Raw genomic sequence first — 20,251 nt, 5'->3', positions numbered from 1 at the left:
CCTGCTGAAGGCATGGATCTGTCCTCGTTGAGCATTACTTGCTTAAACAAGTTTGAAATTATAAGGCTGAAGTGTTCATCACTTGGCAAAAAAATTAAATATATAGAAGATGGGAGAGCACTGAGGGGGAAGTGCATGTTGATGCTTGTTTAATGAGGGTGGCTTGGCCAGCCTTATTCAGATATTCTCAAGCATTCCCTTTTAACATAATGTGAAAAACATACTTTACAACTGCTAGGCACAGAACTAAGCCTGACAACTGGAGGCCAAGATGGATGATTAGAATAGGGCAGGGCAGTGCCTCAGCTGCTGCTTACAGTTTTTGCAGACAGAAGTATCTTGTCACTGAAATAATCATACATGATGGATCTTGTCCTGGGTCTGTTTCTAAAAAAGAAGTAGAAGTCATGTGAGGATTAATTTTTTTTTTTTTGAAACATGCTAGAATGCAGTGTTCAGCATTAAATACTTCTGAGTTCATAAAAGTCATAGGAATTTAATATTAAATGTCAGCTGAGCCAGTATTGTGCTATTTTTTACAAGTGCAGTATGTTTAGATTTGATAGAAAAATACACTTTTTGCCATATCCAAGAAAATTGACAGTTCAATGTTGTTTACAACTTAAAAGACCTTGCTGTTGCTTTTGTAGTAGCTGCTTAGCTTTTTGCCATATCCAAGAAAATTGACAGTTTTGCCATATCCAAGAAAATTGACAGTTTGCTGTTGCTTTTGTAGTAGCTGCTTAGCCTCCAGAATGGGGGGATCCCAGGAAGAATACTGAACAAATCACTTTTTCTCAGCATATCTTGCAGTTTTTACAGAGTTTAGCATTTTTGAGGAGCATTGTACACTGCGAAATCCTGTGTGGGATCCTGGGAAATCTTGACCAACTTTATGTGGAGAGGAAGAAAAATCTCTATAGTGTCATATTAAAGATGGAGACTGGTTTTGTCCCATCTCTTGTCAAACTGGTAATGCAAGATTCTTCCCCTTTAATTAAGTACAACTTTATTCTCCTTTTGCCATAGTGGGTATGGGTGTGGGTAGGTTTCTTCACTGACATGGACTCCAAAAATGGAGATGCCTAAAGCTACAACTAAGAAGTTGTGCTACTACTTACTGTATTAGTTACTAATCAAAATAGGCTAGGGGTGCAGGAATGTGGTAATTCATATTGTGAAACCCTTAGGATTCACTGATTCAGCCTGTAACTGGGAAGCATTTCTTTTTCTGACACCCCTCCAAGTGTTGTAAACTTATTTCTGTGTTAAAGTGACCTATTCTTCTGGAATATTGGTGCTCAGACTGATACAGTACTGGACAGGATTGCTCTGTTACTGGCCTATCTCAACGGTCACAGTCCTGCATGAAGCAGCCAGACACATCCCAAGTTGAAAAGCCTGTTTTTCAATGATGACTCAAGTTTTCCTGATACATATTTTAGCTGATCTTGTACCTTTTACCAAGTTGAACAAGCTTGGTATAGTTTTGAGTACTGTTGTGCCACGTCTCCCCCTTCAAGGCACATCTTCTTGTACACCACAATGAAGAGATTTCTAATATGTGATGGCAGAAGGTTTTCTGCCACCGTTGCCTGTGTGTAGATACAAAATTCCTGCAAGTCTGAAGAGCACTTCTGTGTTTCCTGTGCTTGCTGCTAGGCAGCTGTTATGTTACAGATGTTGACATGGTTCTACCTGGGGACATCCTTGTTCAGAAGATTTCACAACGTTGCCTGAGTAGGGACAATGTTGTAGAAGTATTTTACAAAGACAAGAGAAGAAAATAGCTTAAAACTAGAAACTAGTGTTTCTAGAGAGTGTTCAGTGTGTTCATGTCTACTACTCCTCTCTGGATGCTGTGAAGTTGAAGGGTTCCCCCCTTGGAAGAAGGTCTTTGGGAACAAATAAGTACTTTGGTGTAGCTGTTGGCTGGTCTCATGTGTAGATCTTGGATACACATTAGTAACTTTAAAAGTGGTTTGAGAGGGTATGGTAAAAAGACCATGGTAAAAATGGGTCATGTCCACTCTGCATTAACTGAAAATAGACCCTGCATGATCTGCCATACTTGGATTAGATAGACAGACAGGTGCTGGCACTGGTTTGTTAAGGTTGGTGGAAAGATTAACACACTACCTGGAGAAATTAGGGACTATTAATCTTTCAAGGACCACAAGGCTGGTTGCCATACAGGAGGATGCTTAGCAAGCTGCAGCTTGTTAGGCTGGAGGAGATTTTCTGCCTTATTTCAACAACTTCACTTTCTCTTTCCTTAATTTCAGAGGCCTATAAAGACGTTGTAGGATGCAGCTGTGGCTTAGTTTTGACTTCCAGCACATCACCAGCAGACAGTGTTGTAGATATCGTTTGCTGGGTGCATGACTACCGTATTCACTGTGTTGTGTGCAGGTCTAATTAATGGTGAGGCTGGGAAGATGCTCCCAGATTGGCCTGTGCACCTTGGAGTGCAAAGTATGCTGTATAATCACTGATTGTTGGCTCTCCAGTGATGCACAAAGATACATTTTTGCATGAAGCTTTGCCCCTGGTCTTGTATACATAACAGCAGTGCTTTGCTGGGTTTAGAGAAAACAAAATGGGAGTGGAGGTGGTAATGATTTTGCCAGTCTGGGTGGTTTGTACAGGCTGTAGTTAATGATTTGAGTGTAGGTGGCTCCTCTTTGCCTGTCTTCAGCTGGTGCTTTCCTGTGTACTAGGACTCACAGGCTCATTTTCCAACCTGGCCTGTGGCGTGTGTTAAGCTTGAGCATTGATGAATAGGGTGAAAGGAAAACCTCTGATCCTTGAAGGAGTGAGGGCCTGGATCCAGCCATTGTTTTGGATCCTGTACTTTCACTCCCTCACCCCAAACAGCACAGATCTGTCAGAAACGTGTTAGATCAGGGGAGGGGAGCTACAGGAGGGAGACCATGGAACTGCTGTGTTTCTGCCTCCCTTTTCCTGTTCCTTCTGCATTCCTCTGGCAAAGCTGCCAGATACCACCCTTCTTCAGTGATGTTTTCTTGCACTTCAACATGCAGAGCTTCCTGAAAGCTGCTAGCCGTGAAGTCCAGAGTTAGTGCTTTTTGGTGCAGGCTCAGTGAACGCCACACATAAATTTCAGCAACACACTCAGGATGGTAACCGGGAACCTATTTATTACCATGGAGACTTGGTCTTACTGTAAGCTTTTCCACTTTGCTCTTGGGCATACGTTTGGTGCCTACTGGCTGTGAGTTAAGAGTTCTTTGGCTTGTTGCTTGTCAAATGCTGGGGCAGTTGGTTCTGCTTTCAGCTCCAAAGTAGGCTGAAAAGAGGGAGTTTCATTCCAGAGCAGTAACATTATGTAACTGTAAACATGTTGAAATTTAATTGCCTGTTTAGGATTGAGCAGTGTTAATGACAAAGCCTAGATAGGTCAATCCAAGAAGAAAGCTTGAAGAATGCAATACTAAAAAAAAGAGGGCTAGAATGATAAAGTTTTTCAGGTTTAGTATTAATCACTGACTGTCAGCTGGCAGCAATGCTCACTTGAGTGTTTTCATGTACTAGAGGAAAAAAGTATGTTTTTTAGAGTCAAGGAAAATATAAACAGAGTCGACCAAAGGTTGGATTAAATGTTTAAAAATATCTCAGTGCCACTAGCTGGAATGTGAGACTATTTTTTAATAGCGAAGGAATCTGCACCTGTATTTTGGTAGAGGCCTTTCCGAGTTATAAAACATCTTATGGGTAGAGGAGAAACATGGAAGGAGGTTGGTACATTAATTATATGCTGTGTCCTCACTGTGACAGGTAGTTACCTCTAGCTGGAAAAACAGCTATGTCAAGCATGAAGAACCTTTCAGTGCTCTGAAATGCAAGAGTTTGACATAACCAGATTTTAAAATTATTTCAAGTCTTCTCTTAGAAGTTCCCTTTGAAGTTGTTGAAGTTTTTGAGAAGAAAAGATAAACTTAGTTCAATGAACTGATTATCTTAATGCTTGGAATAAGTTTTACAGGTTAGAAAATCCAGGCTGCTTGATACCTACTGGAAATGAATTTCACTAGGTGAAAAGCAAAATATTTTTCTTTACAGACTTTAGGCTGATTTTTCTCTTTCCCACTAGCATGTTCAAGAGATATGGAAAAGTTTGAAAGCAACCTGATTTATTGTGTGGAACATGCAAAGCACAGTTTTTGTTGGTGGTTGTTTCTTCTGGATGTGTTGTTAGTCTCAAACACAGATACACACATTTTAAAGCATGCCAATTCTTTTACATTTTAGTCCTAAATACCCTTGAACTGTCTCATAAATCTGACCATTAGCTTAAAAAACAAAAAAAAAAAAACCAAAAAAAAACCAAAAAACCAACCAAACAAAAAAAAACCACAAAAAAACACCTAAACTGGTGTGACTTAATAGGTAGAAAAATGTGCTTGCTAGGAACTACATTGGGCATATTGGTCACTGTGTGCTACTGAAAGCCCCTAGGTTTAAAATGAAGTGGTATGAGATACACTGTCGAGCTTAGATATTTAGATTTTCTTTGATTGCTTTGTTTAAGGCTGTATATTTATCATTTTCATGCATGCATCATGTGGAATAAATTGTGCTTTATATGTAGTGTAAATAACAGGATGGAAACTTGCCTCAGATTCTCCTGGTTTCTCATCCCTGATGGTCCCACTCTCCCCAGTTCTTCTCATGCTCTCTTCAGCTTCTCAGATTTTTCGAGTGGGTTGTTTGATACACAGCCTACTGAACAGAATATTAAACAGTAAAACAAAATAACACTTTGGAGATTAAACAGATAAATTCGCTGGGTTTTGGGCAGGGATGTTCTTAAAGATGCAACAGTTGCATCTTCACCCTTGTTTTACCAGAAGATACTAGTTTATTACTATTGTGGGATAATTTTTTTTTCACTTGAGCAAATTCCAAGCAAATTTACAGTTCTTGGTCTGTAGAGCCATTCCTAATACACAATTAATAGTTTTTCAGGCATTACTTCTGTTTCTTTGAAGTTTTTCCCTACGTTAAGTACTGTCTTTCACATCATGTAGTGTTTAGTGGTTTGTGAGGTACTATCTGTGGAACCTATAAATTATACTTGTAGCAGACATGAAGAGAACCTGTTCCCTGAAAGCTGTAATGTTCCTGGGCCAAGATCTTGTAAGTAATTCAGTGCTTGTCAGCTCAGACGTCAGGAATGAGCAGACTTGTCAGCTAGATAGCACCTGATCCAACTTCTGTAAGGATGTTATGCTGTGGCCTCTAAGATACTGAACATTGAATGTCAGTTCTGAAGGTTGAATGTCAGTTCTGAAGGTTGGTGTGGAAGAAATGCAGTTGCTGTAAAGAATCATGGAGTTTGTGGACTAAATAAACCCCAGAAAATATATTACCTAACAACAACAAACTTTTTCAGTTTAACTTTTTTTGAGAGTGTTTAGTTCTGGAAGCCCAAATTTGGTATTTGGAATGATGCAGTTGGTTCAGAAAGTTATGTCCTTGAGTCAACACTTCAGTTAGTACAGAGTATGGATATTTGTCACTCTGTTCTGATCACCAGGGGCCAGTTACCTGGTGTATTTTACACTGATTCATTTAAGTGCTTATTCTGAATTCCTTTCTTGTCAGTTCTCACAGTTGTGTATTTATTATTTTGATGGTAACCAGGAGCAGAGCAGAACTTCGTTTCAGTGTTCTCAATCTTCTCCTTAATTACAGAAAAGTAATACAGCTTTGTGGATAAGTAGAGAAGCTTCTCAGGTTGTTTTTTTTTTTTTTTTTTGCTTTCATTCTTTCTGTACATTCATCTAATGCCAAAGAAGAAGTCATGAGACAACTCAAACTTTTTTGAGATGGTAAAGTTGCAGATAGCTTCTCTCCTGAGCTTTTTGAGGAAGTCAAAGATTGTCTACTGCTGAAAATAAGTATTAAAACTAGAAGGGACATGTCTTTTGGCATTGTCAGCTGAAACTAAGGACATGAGAGTGTTCTTTGAGGCAGTTTATGGGACTCAAAGCAACTATATTTTTGTCAAAACAAACAGCAGTGGAGGCATTATGCAATGCCAGAAATAGTGTCAGCCTGTTTATGCAGCAGCAATACAAATTCCTGTGTGCATTGTTCTTTTTGGGTCACCTGACAGTGATGGTCCGTGTCAGAATTATATTTGTGCTACACTTTCTATTTGCACAGAAGTGGACTAGAAGTGGGTTTACTCTGATAATTTGAAGAGTGACTAGACTTCCATGCAAACATACAGCTAAAACATTTTGAGGGTTTTAAAAATTAATTTGAAAAGAGCAAAAGCACCACCAAGAAAATAAGTTGATATCAAGCTGCTTTGCAAATACTTTTGAGTCTATTAGTACTTAGAGTAGTTTCAGTAGCACTTAATTATCAAACACATAAAGATAAGTGGGGGTGGCCTGTGAAGAGCCACAAGTTTGGAACTGTGGTCTGGTTTACCTAAGCTGAGCTGGAGCAGAAGGGACGTTGTCTGGGATTCTTGGAAGCTCCCACAGGTGAGATGCTGAAGGTACAGGAAAAGTTCAGACATGAAGGAGTTTTCTGCAGGGGAAGCTTGTAGTAAAGTTATTTTTTTTCCATCAGCTTCTGTGAAACTTAAAGTAGGGTTTTTTTCCTTTCTTCATCTACCTTGCACTCAGGAACCTTTTGTAGTTTTTGTGTGTTTAACAGTTCTAGTAGCTGTAATTACAGACCAGGTTGCTTTAATGAGTGTATTTCCAGCTATTTTTACTTAAAAATAATATCCCCCTTTTTAAAAAAAAGATGCAAATGAAATACTGCAGTGAAATATTTGTGAGTGCAATTAAGTATGTTAAAGAAATGAGAACTTTTTTGTTATTAGCAATTGAAAAAGGAAAAGAAATAAAGGGATTTTTTTGCAGTCATTTGCTAATTAATTATGGGGGACAAAACTGTTTCTTTTTTCCAGTGAGCAGATTTTTATTTAGGAAGAGGGATTGTGGAGATGAAGTGTGTATCTGTGATGGTGGTATTACTGTCTTTTTCACAGCAACTTTTAAAAGCCCAATACATGAGTTAATTCCAAAGGAGTTCACCAATGGTATTTGCTGCCTTTTCAGTCACATGCATGTTTTGGCATAAAGTTTCCCAAATTAATGGAATTTGCAGACAGTGTCTTTTGGCTGTGCTTATTTTAGCTGCATGTTAGAGTTTGCAGATGTGCTGGTACAATTAGTTGATGTGTCCTTTTGTTTTTAAGCATGTGCTTTCTGTCATTTTGGGTTTTATTGCAGAGCAGTTCCATCTTAAGCTGTTCCTTGCATTGCAGCTGCTGTCTGTTAAGCAGTAGATTTTGCAGAGTCTGGAAAATCTAGAGAAGCAGCATTTGTGCACACAGTCTGTTTCCACAGTAGTATGTTCTTAGCTGGCCATTTGTCTTGTTCATCTTGTCTTGATCTCCACCAGTTCAGCTGCTCTAATCTACTGTTTATTAGACATGCCTCTTGTTTGTTAGTGTTTTATTTTAATCAATTTTTTTTTCTTATACAAATGCTTCTGAAATATTCACTGGCTATTGGAGTGATAGTTGCATTTTTATTGTCATATCCTAAGTTTCACTGATAACATGAGTTTTTCTTCACCCTTCCTTACAAAGCCCTCTTCTAAAGCAGGGACTTGTTCACATCCACCCTTACTGTTAATAATAATTTCTAATGTGGTTCAGATTACAACCTAAATTTTGCCAGAGTAAGTAGACAGGTAAGGTTATGCTCAGTATTCACTTACAAATGGGGTGTATAGTTGTATCTTTTATTCTATCCAGACTATGCTCACTGAGTTGATAGAATGTTTAAGTGCCTTTTTTTTGATTATTTTTAGTGATATTTTGAGTATTTTAGTGGGTATTGATAGAAAGTGGAAATAGTTTAGGATGTAGTGTCTCTTTTCCATATTCAACACAATTGTATCTTCCTGACAGAAACCTGAAATACAGAAATATATTCTTCAATACTGACTGGTCTCAATGTTCACAGTAGTAACAAACATGCAATAACTGATGTGAATTTGCTTAATTCCTGTTCCCTGATGACTTCACTCTATGGCCTGTTTCACTTTGAGTTTTGTTTGGTAAAAGCTGTATTGTATTTGAAGGAAGTATTTGAAGTGTTTTGAGTGAGATATGAAAGTAAATGAAATTCCTGTATGTGGCTTAAGTAGACAAATTCAGGTAAAGGTCTGGATCCTCCAGGTGTGGAGCTTCAAGGATGCTTTATTACTGTAAAGAAATAAGCTGAGTAATGTGGTAGATGCCAGAGTTAAGTGTTGTCTCTCACAATGAAATACTGACTTGATATTGGTCGTGTTTTACTGGTTTCTATATTTTACTGTGCTTAGTGCTGTTTTTTCCTGTCTCCCTCAGCAGACATTTATTACAACTAGGGTTTTTTTTGCTTATTAGGGAAACGTGAACTCAGATAATTGCCTTGAGAGACAAAGGAGTTCTCAAAAGTTCTGGTTAAACATCTTTTACCTTTACAGTTGACAGTGTAACCGTTTTAACTGCTTGAACTTAAGCCTCCCCAGCATGACTATACAATATATAGCTTTAGACATCTGCAACGAATACTTTAAGAAATGATGTCATACGAATCCACTCTCACTATATCCTGATATTTGATGTGTTTATATTTCTGTCTGGTTTATTTCAGGAATTTGCAGCACTCACAAAAGAGCTGAATGTATGCAGGGAGCAGCTGCTTGAAAGGGAAGAAGAAATCGCTGAACTGAAAGCAGAAAGAAATAATACAAGGGTTAGTTCCTTGTCTTCTCCAAGCTCAGGGTTGTTAAAATATCCAGCTAGATGGGGAAAAACACTGAGTATGGAATTTGAAAAGCTAAAAGTACTTTTCCCCTGATATTTGCACACGAATCCCCCTGGGAAGTGCAAATGTGTGTCGATGAAGGAAGTTTAGCAGTTTATGCACAGCTCTGAGGAGTGAATCAGGAAAAGGTTGTAAGACTGCACTGCTGTCTGTCATTCAGCTTTCTTCTTGTTAATCTTTTGTAAATGTACAACACCCGAGGTCAGGGGAAAGGAGTGGGCAAGCTGTAGTGATCTGTTCCAGCAGCTTACACTGCTGCCAGCAGAACGTTTGCTCTCAGATTTAGGGCATTTCCTATGTGTATCCTTCTGACAAGCAGGCAGTTCCCCAGATTGGTGGCTGAACTGAAAAGATCTGGTTAAATAGAAAGCTCATTTAAAAACTAGACTGAAAGAGAGAGGTAGGAAATGCCTTAGCTCTGATAAAACTCCTAACGTGGGTGAAATGTTAAAAACGGGTCCTTAAGTTTGATGCAATACTCTTTGGCTCTCAGATTTCAAGATTAGAACTGAAAACCTAAATGTTTTAGGAGGTAAAATTTTCTGCAGCTATGCAGGACAGGAATAAACACTGTTCCTTTTTTGTTTTAGCTATTACTGGAACATTTGGAGTGTCTTGTCTCCAGGCATGAGCGATCCCTCAGAATGACTGTTGTAAAGAGACAGGCTCAGTCTCCAGCAGGAGTTTCTAGTGAAGTAGAAGTTCTCAAAGCACTAAAATCTTTATTTGAGCACCATAAAGCCCTTGATGAAAAGGTAATGAGACGTGGTAGCTAACATCTTCTCATCCTGTCCCCCTTCTTTGCGTGGACTGTGCTGTTGGTTGTGCTAAAGTTGTAGAAGTCTCTGAACTTTCTCTGTGTTAGGACAGTGGCTTTGCTATAGCTGCACCAGTAACTGCTCTCCTAAATTACTGTGTTACACTAAAGCAAGTTGCTGTACTTCATTAACTGTGCTAATGTAAACTAAGCATGGTTCAGGGGCGGTGTATTTGTGTAGGAATGCATAAGTTTGCTTACCTGTATAATATCAGGATTTAGCCTTTTGATGATATGATACAAGAAGTGGACTGGAGAGAACAGGAGAAGAGGAATCTGCTTACGCTGTGATAGAAAATAAAGCTGAGTTAAAGGAGCTCTACCCTTTGCTTGTGCCTGATGCTGGCAGCAGGATATACAGGTGGTAAAGTTCACTGTGAATTTAGCTGCCAACTCATAGTTTGCCTAAATTCTGTAACCCTTGTATATAGTCTGGCAGATTATTTCAAGTAGAATTCTGTCTCTTCTGTCTTGTAAATAAGCAAAAGCATTCACACTCTGTGCCTTACCAAAGGATAGGCAAATTCTGGATACCTTTAGTTCTTGCCTGAAAGTACAGGTCAAGCTGAGACATCCTTTGCTTACGACAAAGGAAAAGATAGATTTTCATATGTGCATTGTTTCTTGAGGTTTTCTATAGCATATGTTGAAATTAGTGCTGACTCGAGATTAAGCAGGTCCCTAAGTGTGGTAGAAATAGTGTCATTTATTATCTGAAAGGGCACGGCAGCATGGCATTAAGTGAAATTGGTTTCTTTATAATTTGAACGATTTTGAATTATTTGAAATTACTCTTTCAGGTAAGGGAGAGGTTACGAGTAGCACTTGAAAGATGTAGCTTGTTGGAAGAAGAACTAGGTACTACACATAAAGAGGTAGGTTTCTTTTGTAAGAGGTCTTCATGTGTGCCTTGTGGGTGTTTCAGTCAGTCAATATTGGTACACAGTAATTTATTCAGTTATTAAGGTTCACTGTTTTTTTTCACTAAATGAGTTAACTATGCTTTTTAACTTAGACACTTTGAAAGAGCAGAAAAGGAAAACCCCAAAACCTCTATGCTCCCCTTTCCCCCTTATATTGCCCCCTCCAAAAAAAAAAAAAAAGTCCCAACAAAAAGAGTTCCTGTGGCTTTGAAGTAAGAATTTTTGGGTTTCGGTGGCCTAAGGTTTTGAGTGCCTGGGTTATATTTTATTTCATACATACCTTGCAGTAGAATCAGTAATTGTTGTTTTGCTCCTTTGCTTTTGAAGCTGTTCCTTGTATTATTAGTGAGCAAGGAATTGACTTGAAACATATGTATATAAACTTTACTTTTCTTGTAGCTAATGATTCTGAAAGAGCAAAATAATCAGAAGAAAACACTTCCAGATGGGATGCTGGATATAAATCATGAGCAAGAAAATACCCCAACTACAAACGGGAAGGTACAGCTATTGGCATTTTTAGCTGATGTCTGAGTTTTAATCATTACCTGTAATATTTTCATTTTAATCTGTCATAAAAGCTTTTAAGTGATGATTCAATTAAATAAGTCTCAGTTACCACAGTCTGAATTTTTGCAGTCTGTCCAATAATAGAATTATCTTGGGGGAGGGACTTCTAGAGCTAAGTCACAGTTTGCTTTGCAGAGTCCTGTGTAACATGGAAATATTTGTGTTTTCCCCTTGTTTAATAGCGATCCTCTGATGGGTCTTTATGCCACGATGAAAACCTTACTAAAGTGATTGAACTCCAAGACATCATAGATAAGCAAAACAAAGAGCAGACACAAATGAAAGAGCGTCTCACGGCTCTGTCTAGCAGAGTAACAGAGCTGGAAGAAGATCTTGACACAGCTAGGAAAGATTTAATAAAATCTGAAGAAATGAATACAAAGTTACAGAGAGATGTACGAGAGGTGAGCAATAAACTGCCAGAATTTGGATAGTCACACATGCAGCTGCTTTACAAAATTTTGTTGGTGCTCAGTTACACCTTTATGCTTCTGAACATCTTGGATTTGATGGGTGAGAAGAAAATGGGTTAGGGCACAAAGGCACTATTTTTTTTGTTTAAAAGACCAATTGTTTCAGAAAAGTTGTCTTCAGAATAAATCTGTGACTAGATACTTCACAAATATTAAAGTAGAGATTTAGGATTGTGAACTTTAACATGTTTGATTTGTAAATGCTAAGCTTGTTCATGAAGTTCAAATCTTTATAAAGATGTGCATGGTTGAAGAATCACTTCAGTTTGTGCTGTGATTGACAGGTCCTGTTACTGATCAATCACTAATCTCCAGGGTCCTGTGTATTGCAGTGTACTGTATCCTTATTAAATAGAAAGGGAGCTCAGTTAAATTCAGGAACACACTCTGACTATCCCCAGGAAGTATGGATTTACTCTGTGTGTTGATTCATTTTTTTTTTTTTACTGAGAAATATAAAAAAAAATATATATATGAAATATAAAAGTAGAACTCTTTTTTTATTGTTATTACCATTTGTGAGTTCCCCCCCCCAGTTAGATAACTAAATAATCACCCTATATATTCTAAAGTCTTTTTTGCATCTTGCATAGACTTTGGCCCAAAAGGAAGACATGGAAGAGAGAATTACAACTCTTGAAAAACGCTACCTCGCTGCACAACGTGAAGCTACATCTGTGCATGACCTCAATGATAAACTTGAAAATGAAATTGCCACTAAAGACTCCATGCATCGACAGGTTGTAATTTGAGATAAGAGAGAGTGCATTTTGCTAAGCATAAAACTAATGGAAATAGCAATTTTCTTTTTGGAAGAGAAATATTTGTAATGAGATATTGTTAGCAATTGTTTTTCAGTAACTGGATTGCAGAGTTTTATCCTGGAAATGAAGATGAGACAGTTTACTGGGGAAGGGAAGTGGGTTTCAGTTCTGTAGGGCACTTGATCATGGTGTAGCAGGGCTGTTGACTCTATAAATTGTGGATTTTAATGTTGGTACAGGTCTATCCAAGCATCTTGAGTTTCACGTGAGAATTATTCTAAGCCAAAACAGTTTTAAAATCTGCGTAGTCTGTAATGATTGTTATAGCCTATAATAGAAGTAAATGTTGCCTTACTGTGGAAGGCACTTTGACATATGCTTGACATGAAATAGTCCAACTTTATAATTCAGAAATGCTTGTTTAGCCAATTACTTTCTCACTAGAGGAAGGGAACTCCTAGCCAACAAGAGAACTCCTTTTAGTAAAAATCTTAAAAAGCTGTGCATGCTTTAAAAAGAAATTTTGCAATAATATGCATAGTGTTACTTAAAACACAAAGGAATTTTTCCTTGATGTAACTCAAAGTCTTAGCATAGAAAATTCACAACTTGTTCTGTGCTGCTTCACATATTATAGCTGTTTATTTGGTAATGTAATTGCTTTCAGAAGACACAAAATTGCCACAGAAAATGTGTAGAGAAAAAAAATTTCTCATGTAATGGAGAGGGAGGGAGGATGCTACATCTTTGGTTGAGCAGCCAGTTTTGGACAGTTTGCCCTCCATGGGTCTAGTGAGGGCAGTAATTCTGTATCCTTCCCTTCCCCTCTGATGAAAATTCATTACCATTGGAACACTGAACATTTGTTGATCATAATCCTGTGCAGAGTGAAGATAAGAATAGGCAGTTGCAAGAACGACTGGAACTAGCTGAGCAAAAGCTGCAGCAGACACTGAGAAAAGCTGAAACTTTGCCAGAGGTGGAAGCTGAGCTGGCACAGAGAGTTGCAGCACTTTCAAAGGTGGGTCAATTGGGCAGTGTCCTCAAAAGTCTCTTCTCTGGTGTCCTACTGCAGGAAATGTGTTCCTGAAGTGTTGGGTTTGTTACATGGTGTTTCTCTTTCTCTCCCAGCTAGTTCAGAAAGTGTTTCTCCTTGTTTTCTGTTCATCTCTGTGAATGCACTCTACTTTGTTTTTTTTTTCTTTCAATTTCTGCTCTTTGAATCTTGAGCAAGTTTTCTGTTAACTCTGCTGCATTATGAAAATGTCTCTCTGAATTATTTTGAATGAATTTTAATAAAAGGCAATAATAATAGACTTCTAAACCAACTTATTTCTCAAGGGGAACACCAGATCTCTTCCACTGTTAACCAAGTGAGGAATGTGGGGAGTGAGAGAAGTAGTTGTACTCATTCATACTAAGATTTTTAGAAGGCTGCAAATGGAGTAATGAAGTCTGAAGAATTATATGTAGTAACTACAAATGAGCCTTTTTGTGTGTGTGCTTTCTTTTAAAGTCTTAGTTTCATTTCTTTCCCTGTTATCTTTCCTGTCCCTAACTGGCTCTGTAGTCTGACCTTTTGTCTACTGGGAGCTCTGCTGCTAAAGATGCTAAAGTATTGGAACTTGCCACCAAGCTTAGGAAGGTAGAATTTGTATATTAGTCCTTGTTTCTGCTTGCTGCTTTCTGCTTTGTCATGGTTACTAACAAAGGGTCATATTGTCCAGGCTGGTGAAGAAAAGCTGAAATGCATTTATTTCATTTTTTAATTTTTTTTTTTCCCCAATTCTTGGGGTTATGAATGAACTTCTGCTGTTGCAAGCTCATTTGCAAATAGTAGTTGATTCATGGTGCTTAGGGGTGAGAGGCTTCATCAGCTTGTTACTTAGCATATGAACTCTTACTAGGTTCTTCCAGGGACAGAAGGGGATCTGTTCTGCATTGTGCATTACCATAAATGGCACTTGTGCAAAGCATGTTAGATACATTATTGTGCTTCAATGTTTCTATGCTTTTGAACAATTTTAAAAACAAAAACAAAACCACAAAAAAAAACCCAAATCCTAATTTTGCTTTCCAATTGACAGGCTGAGGAGAGACATGGCAATATAGAGGAGCGGCTGAGACAGATGGAAGCACAGCTAGAAGAAAAGAATCAAGAACTGCAAAGGGTACTGTACATATTTTTGGCAAAGAGAAAAAGCTACAAGAAAGAATTTAATCCCTTTCAAGGCTGCCTACTGTTCAGCAAAGCTGTTTTTATTTCTCACCTCTAAAATCAGAATTTAGACTGGCTGGTAGCTGGGAGGTTTGAGCCACTGTACTGTGGCTAACCTTAAATCTCCAGAAAAAAGCAGAAAGTCACCAAAGTTTGGAAATATGTAATGGCTAATTGTCATGAGGAGACCAATCAAAAACTTGCTGAGCTAAATGACTGTGGGAAAATTGGTTCCTAGGTTATAAATAATGGAATTGATTCTGAAATATTCTGTTTTGTCTTGAAGTGCAAGCTCAAATTTTTAAGTTTCTGATGCTGGGACAGTTATTAAAGTCTTAAGTGTACAGACTCATGGAGTTACATGCAATTGTACTTACTCCTTTGGAAAAACATTTCTATTTAAGAAAATACATTTGGCTTAAAGAAAACTTCATGGTTTTACAACCTGGAAATTGTTACAGACATTGTAAATTAGAAGTGATTTCAGTAGCTTTTGTGTATCTTAGGCTAGACAGAGAGAGAAGATGAATGAAGAGCATAATAAACGTTTGTCCGAAACTGTTGATAAGCTTCTGTCTGAATCTAATGAAAGGCTCCAGCTTCATCTCAAGGAAAGGATGGCTGCCTTGGAAGATAAGGTAACAAGTCACATTCTGGCTTACATGTTTAATTAGATGTTCAACATTCTGTAGTGATTTGCAGTATGTCTGTAATTTCAGTAAATAAATACTTGATCTTTATTAATAAGTAGTTTCTTCTGTTAAGGCTGTTGTCTAGTGTGGAGTTTGAAAATATGGTCTTCAAATTCCTTTTACTTTGAGGTCGTCCCTGGGCATTGTACTACACTGTTGAGGAGGCATCTTTTAAGAAGCCTTGCTCCAAGCCCCATCCAACCTGGTATTTTAGTGCCTCATGGCAATACAATGCTTCAGTTCCAATCTATAATGATGTATTTAGAATTCTAATAAATGTTTGCTGTCTCTTGCTTTCATGTCAACTCCATTCTTGTCCCTAAACTATCAGTCAGGTAGTTGACCCATCTTTCCAGAATTCCAGGGCTGTGCTCCTCTCAGATCATTACAAAGGTTTAGTTCATTGTTCTCCCTGCTTTTGTGCTATTGGAGCTGAGAGGAATTGAGTAGTGCAGAGCAAAGGTCCTGCTGATTCTCATCCTTGGACTTAGTGGTACAGGTGCTTGTCATCTGCCCTCTATGGCTGCAGACTTTGTCTTCTGTTTTCTAGTTAACATCACTGTTTTCAAGATCACCAACTGCTCCTAATGCTGCAGAAATTCTTCTTAGCAGCCTTGTTATGACATCACCTAGGTTGCTCTAGCAGTCTTTATAAATTAAGTTCCTGAGAAAGAGCTGACTGTATGCTTATTTTTTTTTAAATGTTTGAAAATTTGGGGCAAAGGAGTGTCTTAGGGTTGACACTAGCTCCCCTTTACCTCCCAAACTGTAACTGTGTTCATGAGCAATGAGGCAAATCTAGTTGTCCTTCACTGTGAGCTGCAGCTTCTAGAAGAGTATTCTTGCTGTGGCTTCCAGCTCATGCTTTTATAGTAAACTGGGAAGAAACATGCAGGTAAAATGTTAAGATTTTCTTCTGATGACTTGGGCTTTTTTCCCCAGAATGATTTGTTTGTCATTGTATGAAAATTTATTTGCATCTTAAACACGTAATAGTGGTATTCCTTACTTCAAGGAAGTGTGTTTGGCAGAACTTTTTGGCACTGATGGAAAAGAAAATGACTCAGTTAGAAGTTTCATACATGGAGGGGGAATATCTTTTTTTTTTTTTCTCGGTGTTGCATAATACAGTCAAAATAGTTGAAATTATTTTTGATTTTTGTAGGTCTCAAATGTTTCTCAGATGATTCTTAGTCTGAATTTGGAAACTGCTTTGAGCAGAGATTGTAGTAGTCAGAATTATTTGTATCTACTGGATCTGTTTAGAAGTCATGGTATAACTGTAAAGACAACAGCTCTGATGTTAATGAAGGTCCTGAATGAATGGGCTTGAAGTCAGTGAGTGTTGCAGTTCTGGAGGTACAGCACATCCAAGAAAATACTGGGGAGTAATTTTGTAGGTCAGGCAAGTGAAAATAAAATGAAAGCCTAATGGTAACAGCTAGTAATGGCTTAGTAACCACTCAGTGAATTACTGTGAATTATTTTAGCTGCCTAATTTTTTTTTTCACTAGTTTTACCAAATGGAGTCCTAAAAGGCTGGTATTGGTTTTAAATTTTTATGCAACTTGTACAGTTACTAAGTCTATTATTTAGAAGGCTGAACACCTGAAAGGATAAACCTTCAACTGTAATCAAATGATGTAAGCAATAAAGTATCTGTAATTTAAGGTGCATATTTATCATACTGACTGAATTATTTTGATAGTTATAATGATTTAAGAGTTCAGAGCTTTTATAAGTAACATAATTTGTGATACTTTTTATTTTAGAATTCACTTCTTCGGGAAATTGAACATGCAAAGAAACAAATAGAGGAACTTCAGCAAGAAAAGGTATAATACACATTTCTGAAATGTTATATGTGAAAATAACTGCTGCATTGCTGTGTAGCACAACCAGATTCACATCCCCCATACAACTTAACTTCACCTGGTCTGCTTAAAAGCAGGGAGCTGTTATTGCTCATTTTATGATAGTATGTGCCTCAGTTCTGTATTGATTCTATAGGTAGTACATAGCTTTTTGCTTAAAGATTTAACATACTCCTGAACATGAGAAGTGGCTGGGTATATTGGCAGTGTGCCAGAGTTTGAAGATTGCATAAAATTTTCATACTGGTGTATAAATGACCTTGAACCATAAAAAGCAAAGAGAAATACTTTTAGTGTTTGGTATTTTCCCATAAGCTTTTTCATAAAGCATTGGGTATTATGAAATGCTTTGTTTGACTGCTAACTTTTTTTTAAGTTTTAAGAATTGTCCAGCAGGGAGAAAAATATTTATTAGACTTGACTGCTCCTTTGCAACAGCAGCTGTCTGGGGTTGTGCTTGCCCTCGAACTGACAAGTTACCTTCTTTTATAGTAGTGGGGGGGCCTTTCATTTCTTCTCAACCTGAAGCAGCAATGGCAATTGATTTTGTGGTCATGCTGTCTGTTCTGACATAGTATTTGTTGTTGCTTATTAAATCCCAGGTGTACTGCAGCTCCCCAAATCCTTCTAGTAAGCAGCTAGGCCAAGCTGGAGAAGCTGTGCCTCTGTAACAAAATGAAGAATGCATTCAGAATATTTTGCAGAGTGTGCTTTGAATTTTTGTGTGTGGAGGCCAGTGGTTGTCACACAAGGCACAGATGTTCATCATCAGCCACTTTTTATTAGTCTTTCCTTTTTTCACATTCATTGGATTTCTCTGTTGTTAAATTCCAAGTTTCTAGAGCGTGTAAAAATGTCCAAGTGAATGGATTTAGAATCTTTTGTGCACAAAGCTTGAAAAATATTCGTGTTTCTTATTAACTATTATAATTCCATTACAGTGAAATGAGTAATATAGGAATGTCTGGTAGCTGTTTTTAAACTATATATTGTCATTAACAAGAGTCACAGTGTAGAGAAGCAACAGTATTACACTTGGATGCCCTTTTGTGATGATGCTGTACTGTGTGTAGCAAAACTAATTTTTTTGTTTTACATCATTTATGTTTTAAGATCTGTTATTTCTGAGTTTCATAGAATTGAGATCCAAACCCAAAATGTTAATTTACAAATTGCTATTTGACACTGTTCTTTTTTTTTTTTAAGCATGTTGTTCTGTATTCTGTCTGCCTGTTTGTACAGGATCAACTTGTATTGAATGTTGAAGCATTAAGGGCTGAGAACGACCAAGTGAGACTCAGAACCACATCACTTCATCATAGGTACCAGCACTTAATAGCAGTACAGGTTTTTTCTAATTTCTTTATAGTCAGTTTGCTAAATGTAATTCTCTCTGTTAGAACTGAAAAGATGTTCATCATAGCTATAAAATGTATTCTTTATAGAGCATATAAAGAAGTTTTTATACTGCTTAAAAAGATCAGCATTGCTGGGAGGAGAGGATCCATTTCAGTTGTTTTTTTGGTTCATTTTCCCCTTCCCCTTTGTAAGAAAAAATATTTCCTCATGTTCTAGCCGACCAGATTTCAGATACCCTGTGACATCTGCATCTGTGGTTGACAGTCACACAGACTCCTATGGCACCTCATCAGTGTTAAGGCGTCCTCAGAAAGGACGTTTGGCAGCTCTCAGAGATGAACCTTCAAAGGTAAGAGAACACTGAAATAAAAACCAAAACTTTGGCAACAAAAGAGATTAGATGTGGCTGATCTGTTGCAAGGAGTTTTTAGAACAGGACTACCAAGCAATGAACTGCTAGACTTTACATATCTTACTTCACTAATGCATAGCTACTAGTCTTCTTGCGATTACTTTTTAACAATTAAAATTATCATTTTGAAGTCCAATTTAAGTATAAGGCTGTAAAATACAATTTGAAACACTCCTATTTTTGTGTCTATAATTTAATGTGTTCCTGTTCTATAAGGAATTTCAAATCCCTTTCAGGACACAAGTTCTCATTCCAAAATTCCGTTGGATTTGGTAGCAAAATTCTCCTGTCACATATCTTGGCCATAATACTATAAATCATGTTTTAATTTATTCAGTTGGACTGTCCATTTTGAAATATGACTTAACTGTAAGATGTGAAGTTTTCTACATTATAGCCTTTTTTTACATTTCTCTAAACATTGCTGTCTTGATGGATGCACTCAGCATGTAAGTGGACTTTTTAAAAATTATTTTAAACCAATTTGCAAAAGAGTAGAAATGTAATGGCTTTCCCATTTGAGTTGGATTTATTTTTTCAATTAATTCTCTTAGGTTCAGACTCTGAATGAGCAGGACTGGGAGAGAGCCCAGCAAGCAAGTGTATTGGCAAATGTGGCACAAGCATTTGAAAGTGATGTTGATGTGTCTGACGTTGAGGATGACAGGGAGACTATATTCAGTTCAGTTGATCTGCTGTCACCAAGTGGCCAGGCCGATGCTCAGACTTTGGCCATGATGCTTCAGGAACAGTTGGATGCTATCAACAAAGAGATTAGGTATGGTCTGTCTGCTGTTAAGGTCTCTGGATAAGGAAAAATGTGTTTCTGTGATGCTAGAAATGCTTTTTGTGTGATTACTCAGAAAATGGTGGTTTCCTGGGGACGGGTGGGTTGACAGAAGTAACTAGTTTGCTTATGCCTCAATACTCTTTTCAGGTTCTTTGTCTTCAGTCCCATTTATGGGAGGGGTTGTGGGTTACCAGTTTGACAGAAGCCCCTGCATGGTGGCAACAGCAGTACCATTTACACTTTTTTCCAGATTGGATTGAAAGATTTTTTCAGTGTGGCTCTTTTGCCTTGAGTCCTGCTTCTTTCTAGTGCCTGGGTCAGCCGTCTGCTTGTGTGGGACTTGGTTAAATGTTACACGTTCCTTTGAAAATCTGTTTTTCCCTTAGACTCATACAAGAAGAGAAGGAGAACACCGAGCAGCGTGCGGAGGAGATCGAGAGCAGAGTGGGGAGTGGGAGCCTGGAGGCCCACGGCCGGTTCCGCTCCATG

At 37.9% G+C, this 20,251-nt stretch overlaps 1 protein-coding gene across 1 annotated transcript in view; it reads left to right on the top strand.

The window, feature by feature from the left end:
* The window catches only part of PPFIA4 (protein tyrosine phosphatase, receptor type, f polypeptide (PTPRF), interacting protein (liprin), alpha 4), a gene marked incomplete at its 3' end in the record, with an annotated part of 30,923 nt that extends 10,675 nt beyond the window's left edge, over nucleotides 1-20,248 (top strand). The window contains exons 3-17 of the mRNA XM_008945695.1: nucleotides 8,697-8,798; nucleotides 9,461-9,625; nucleotides 10,488-10,562; nucleotides 11,010-11,111; nucleotides 11,363-11,584; nucleotides 12,247-12,393; nucleotides 13,304-13,438; nucleotides 13,988-14,062; nucleotides 14,505-14,588; nucleotides 15,142-15,273; nucleotides 17,100-17,162; nucleotides 18,444-18,536; nucleotides 18,772-18,909; nucleotides 19,527-19,750; nucleotides 20,149-20,248. Coding sequence (XP_008943943.1) covers nucleotides 8,697-8,798; nucleotides 9,461-9,625; nucleotides 10,488-10,562; nucleotides 11,010-11,111; nucleotides 11,363-11,584; nucleotides 12,247-12,393; nucleotides 13,304-13,438; nucleotides 13,988-14,062; nucleotides 14,505-14,588; nucleotides 15,142-15,273; nucleotides 17,100-17,162; nucleotides 18,444-18,536; nucleotides 18,772-18,909; nucleotides 19,527-19,750; nucleotides 20,149-20,248 — 1,857 coding nt within the window. The remainder of the gene's footprint in view (nucleotides 1-8,696; nucleotides 8,799-9,460; nucleotides 9,626-10,487; nucleotides 10,563-11,009; nucleotides 11,112-11,362; nucleotides 11,585-12,246; nucleotides 12,394-13,303; nucleotides 13,439-13,987; nucleotides 14,063-14,504; nucleotides 14,589-15,141; nucleotides 15,274-17,099; nucleotides 17,163-18,443; nucleotides 18,537-18,771; nucleotides 18,910-19,526; nucleotides 19,751-20,148) is intronic.
* Between the last annotated feature and the right edge of the window lie 3 nt (nucleotides 20,249-20,251).

Source organism: Merops nubicus, unplaced genomic scaffold (assembly GCF_000691845.1).
Source record: "Merops nubicus isolate BGI_N331 unplaced genomic scaffold, ASM69184v1 scaffold24738, whole genome shotgun sequence".
Taxonomy (NCBI): Eukaryota; Metazoa; Chordata; class Aves; order Coraciiformes; family Meropidae; genus Merops; species Merops nubicus.
Note: the sequence above shows the minus strand (reverse complement) of the source record. Positions and strands in the feature narration are given on the sequence as shown.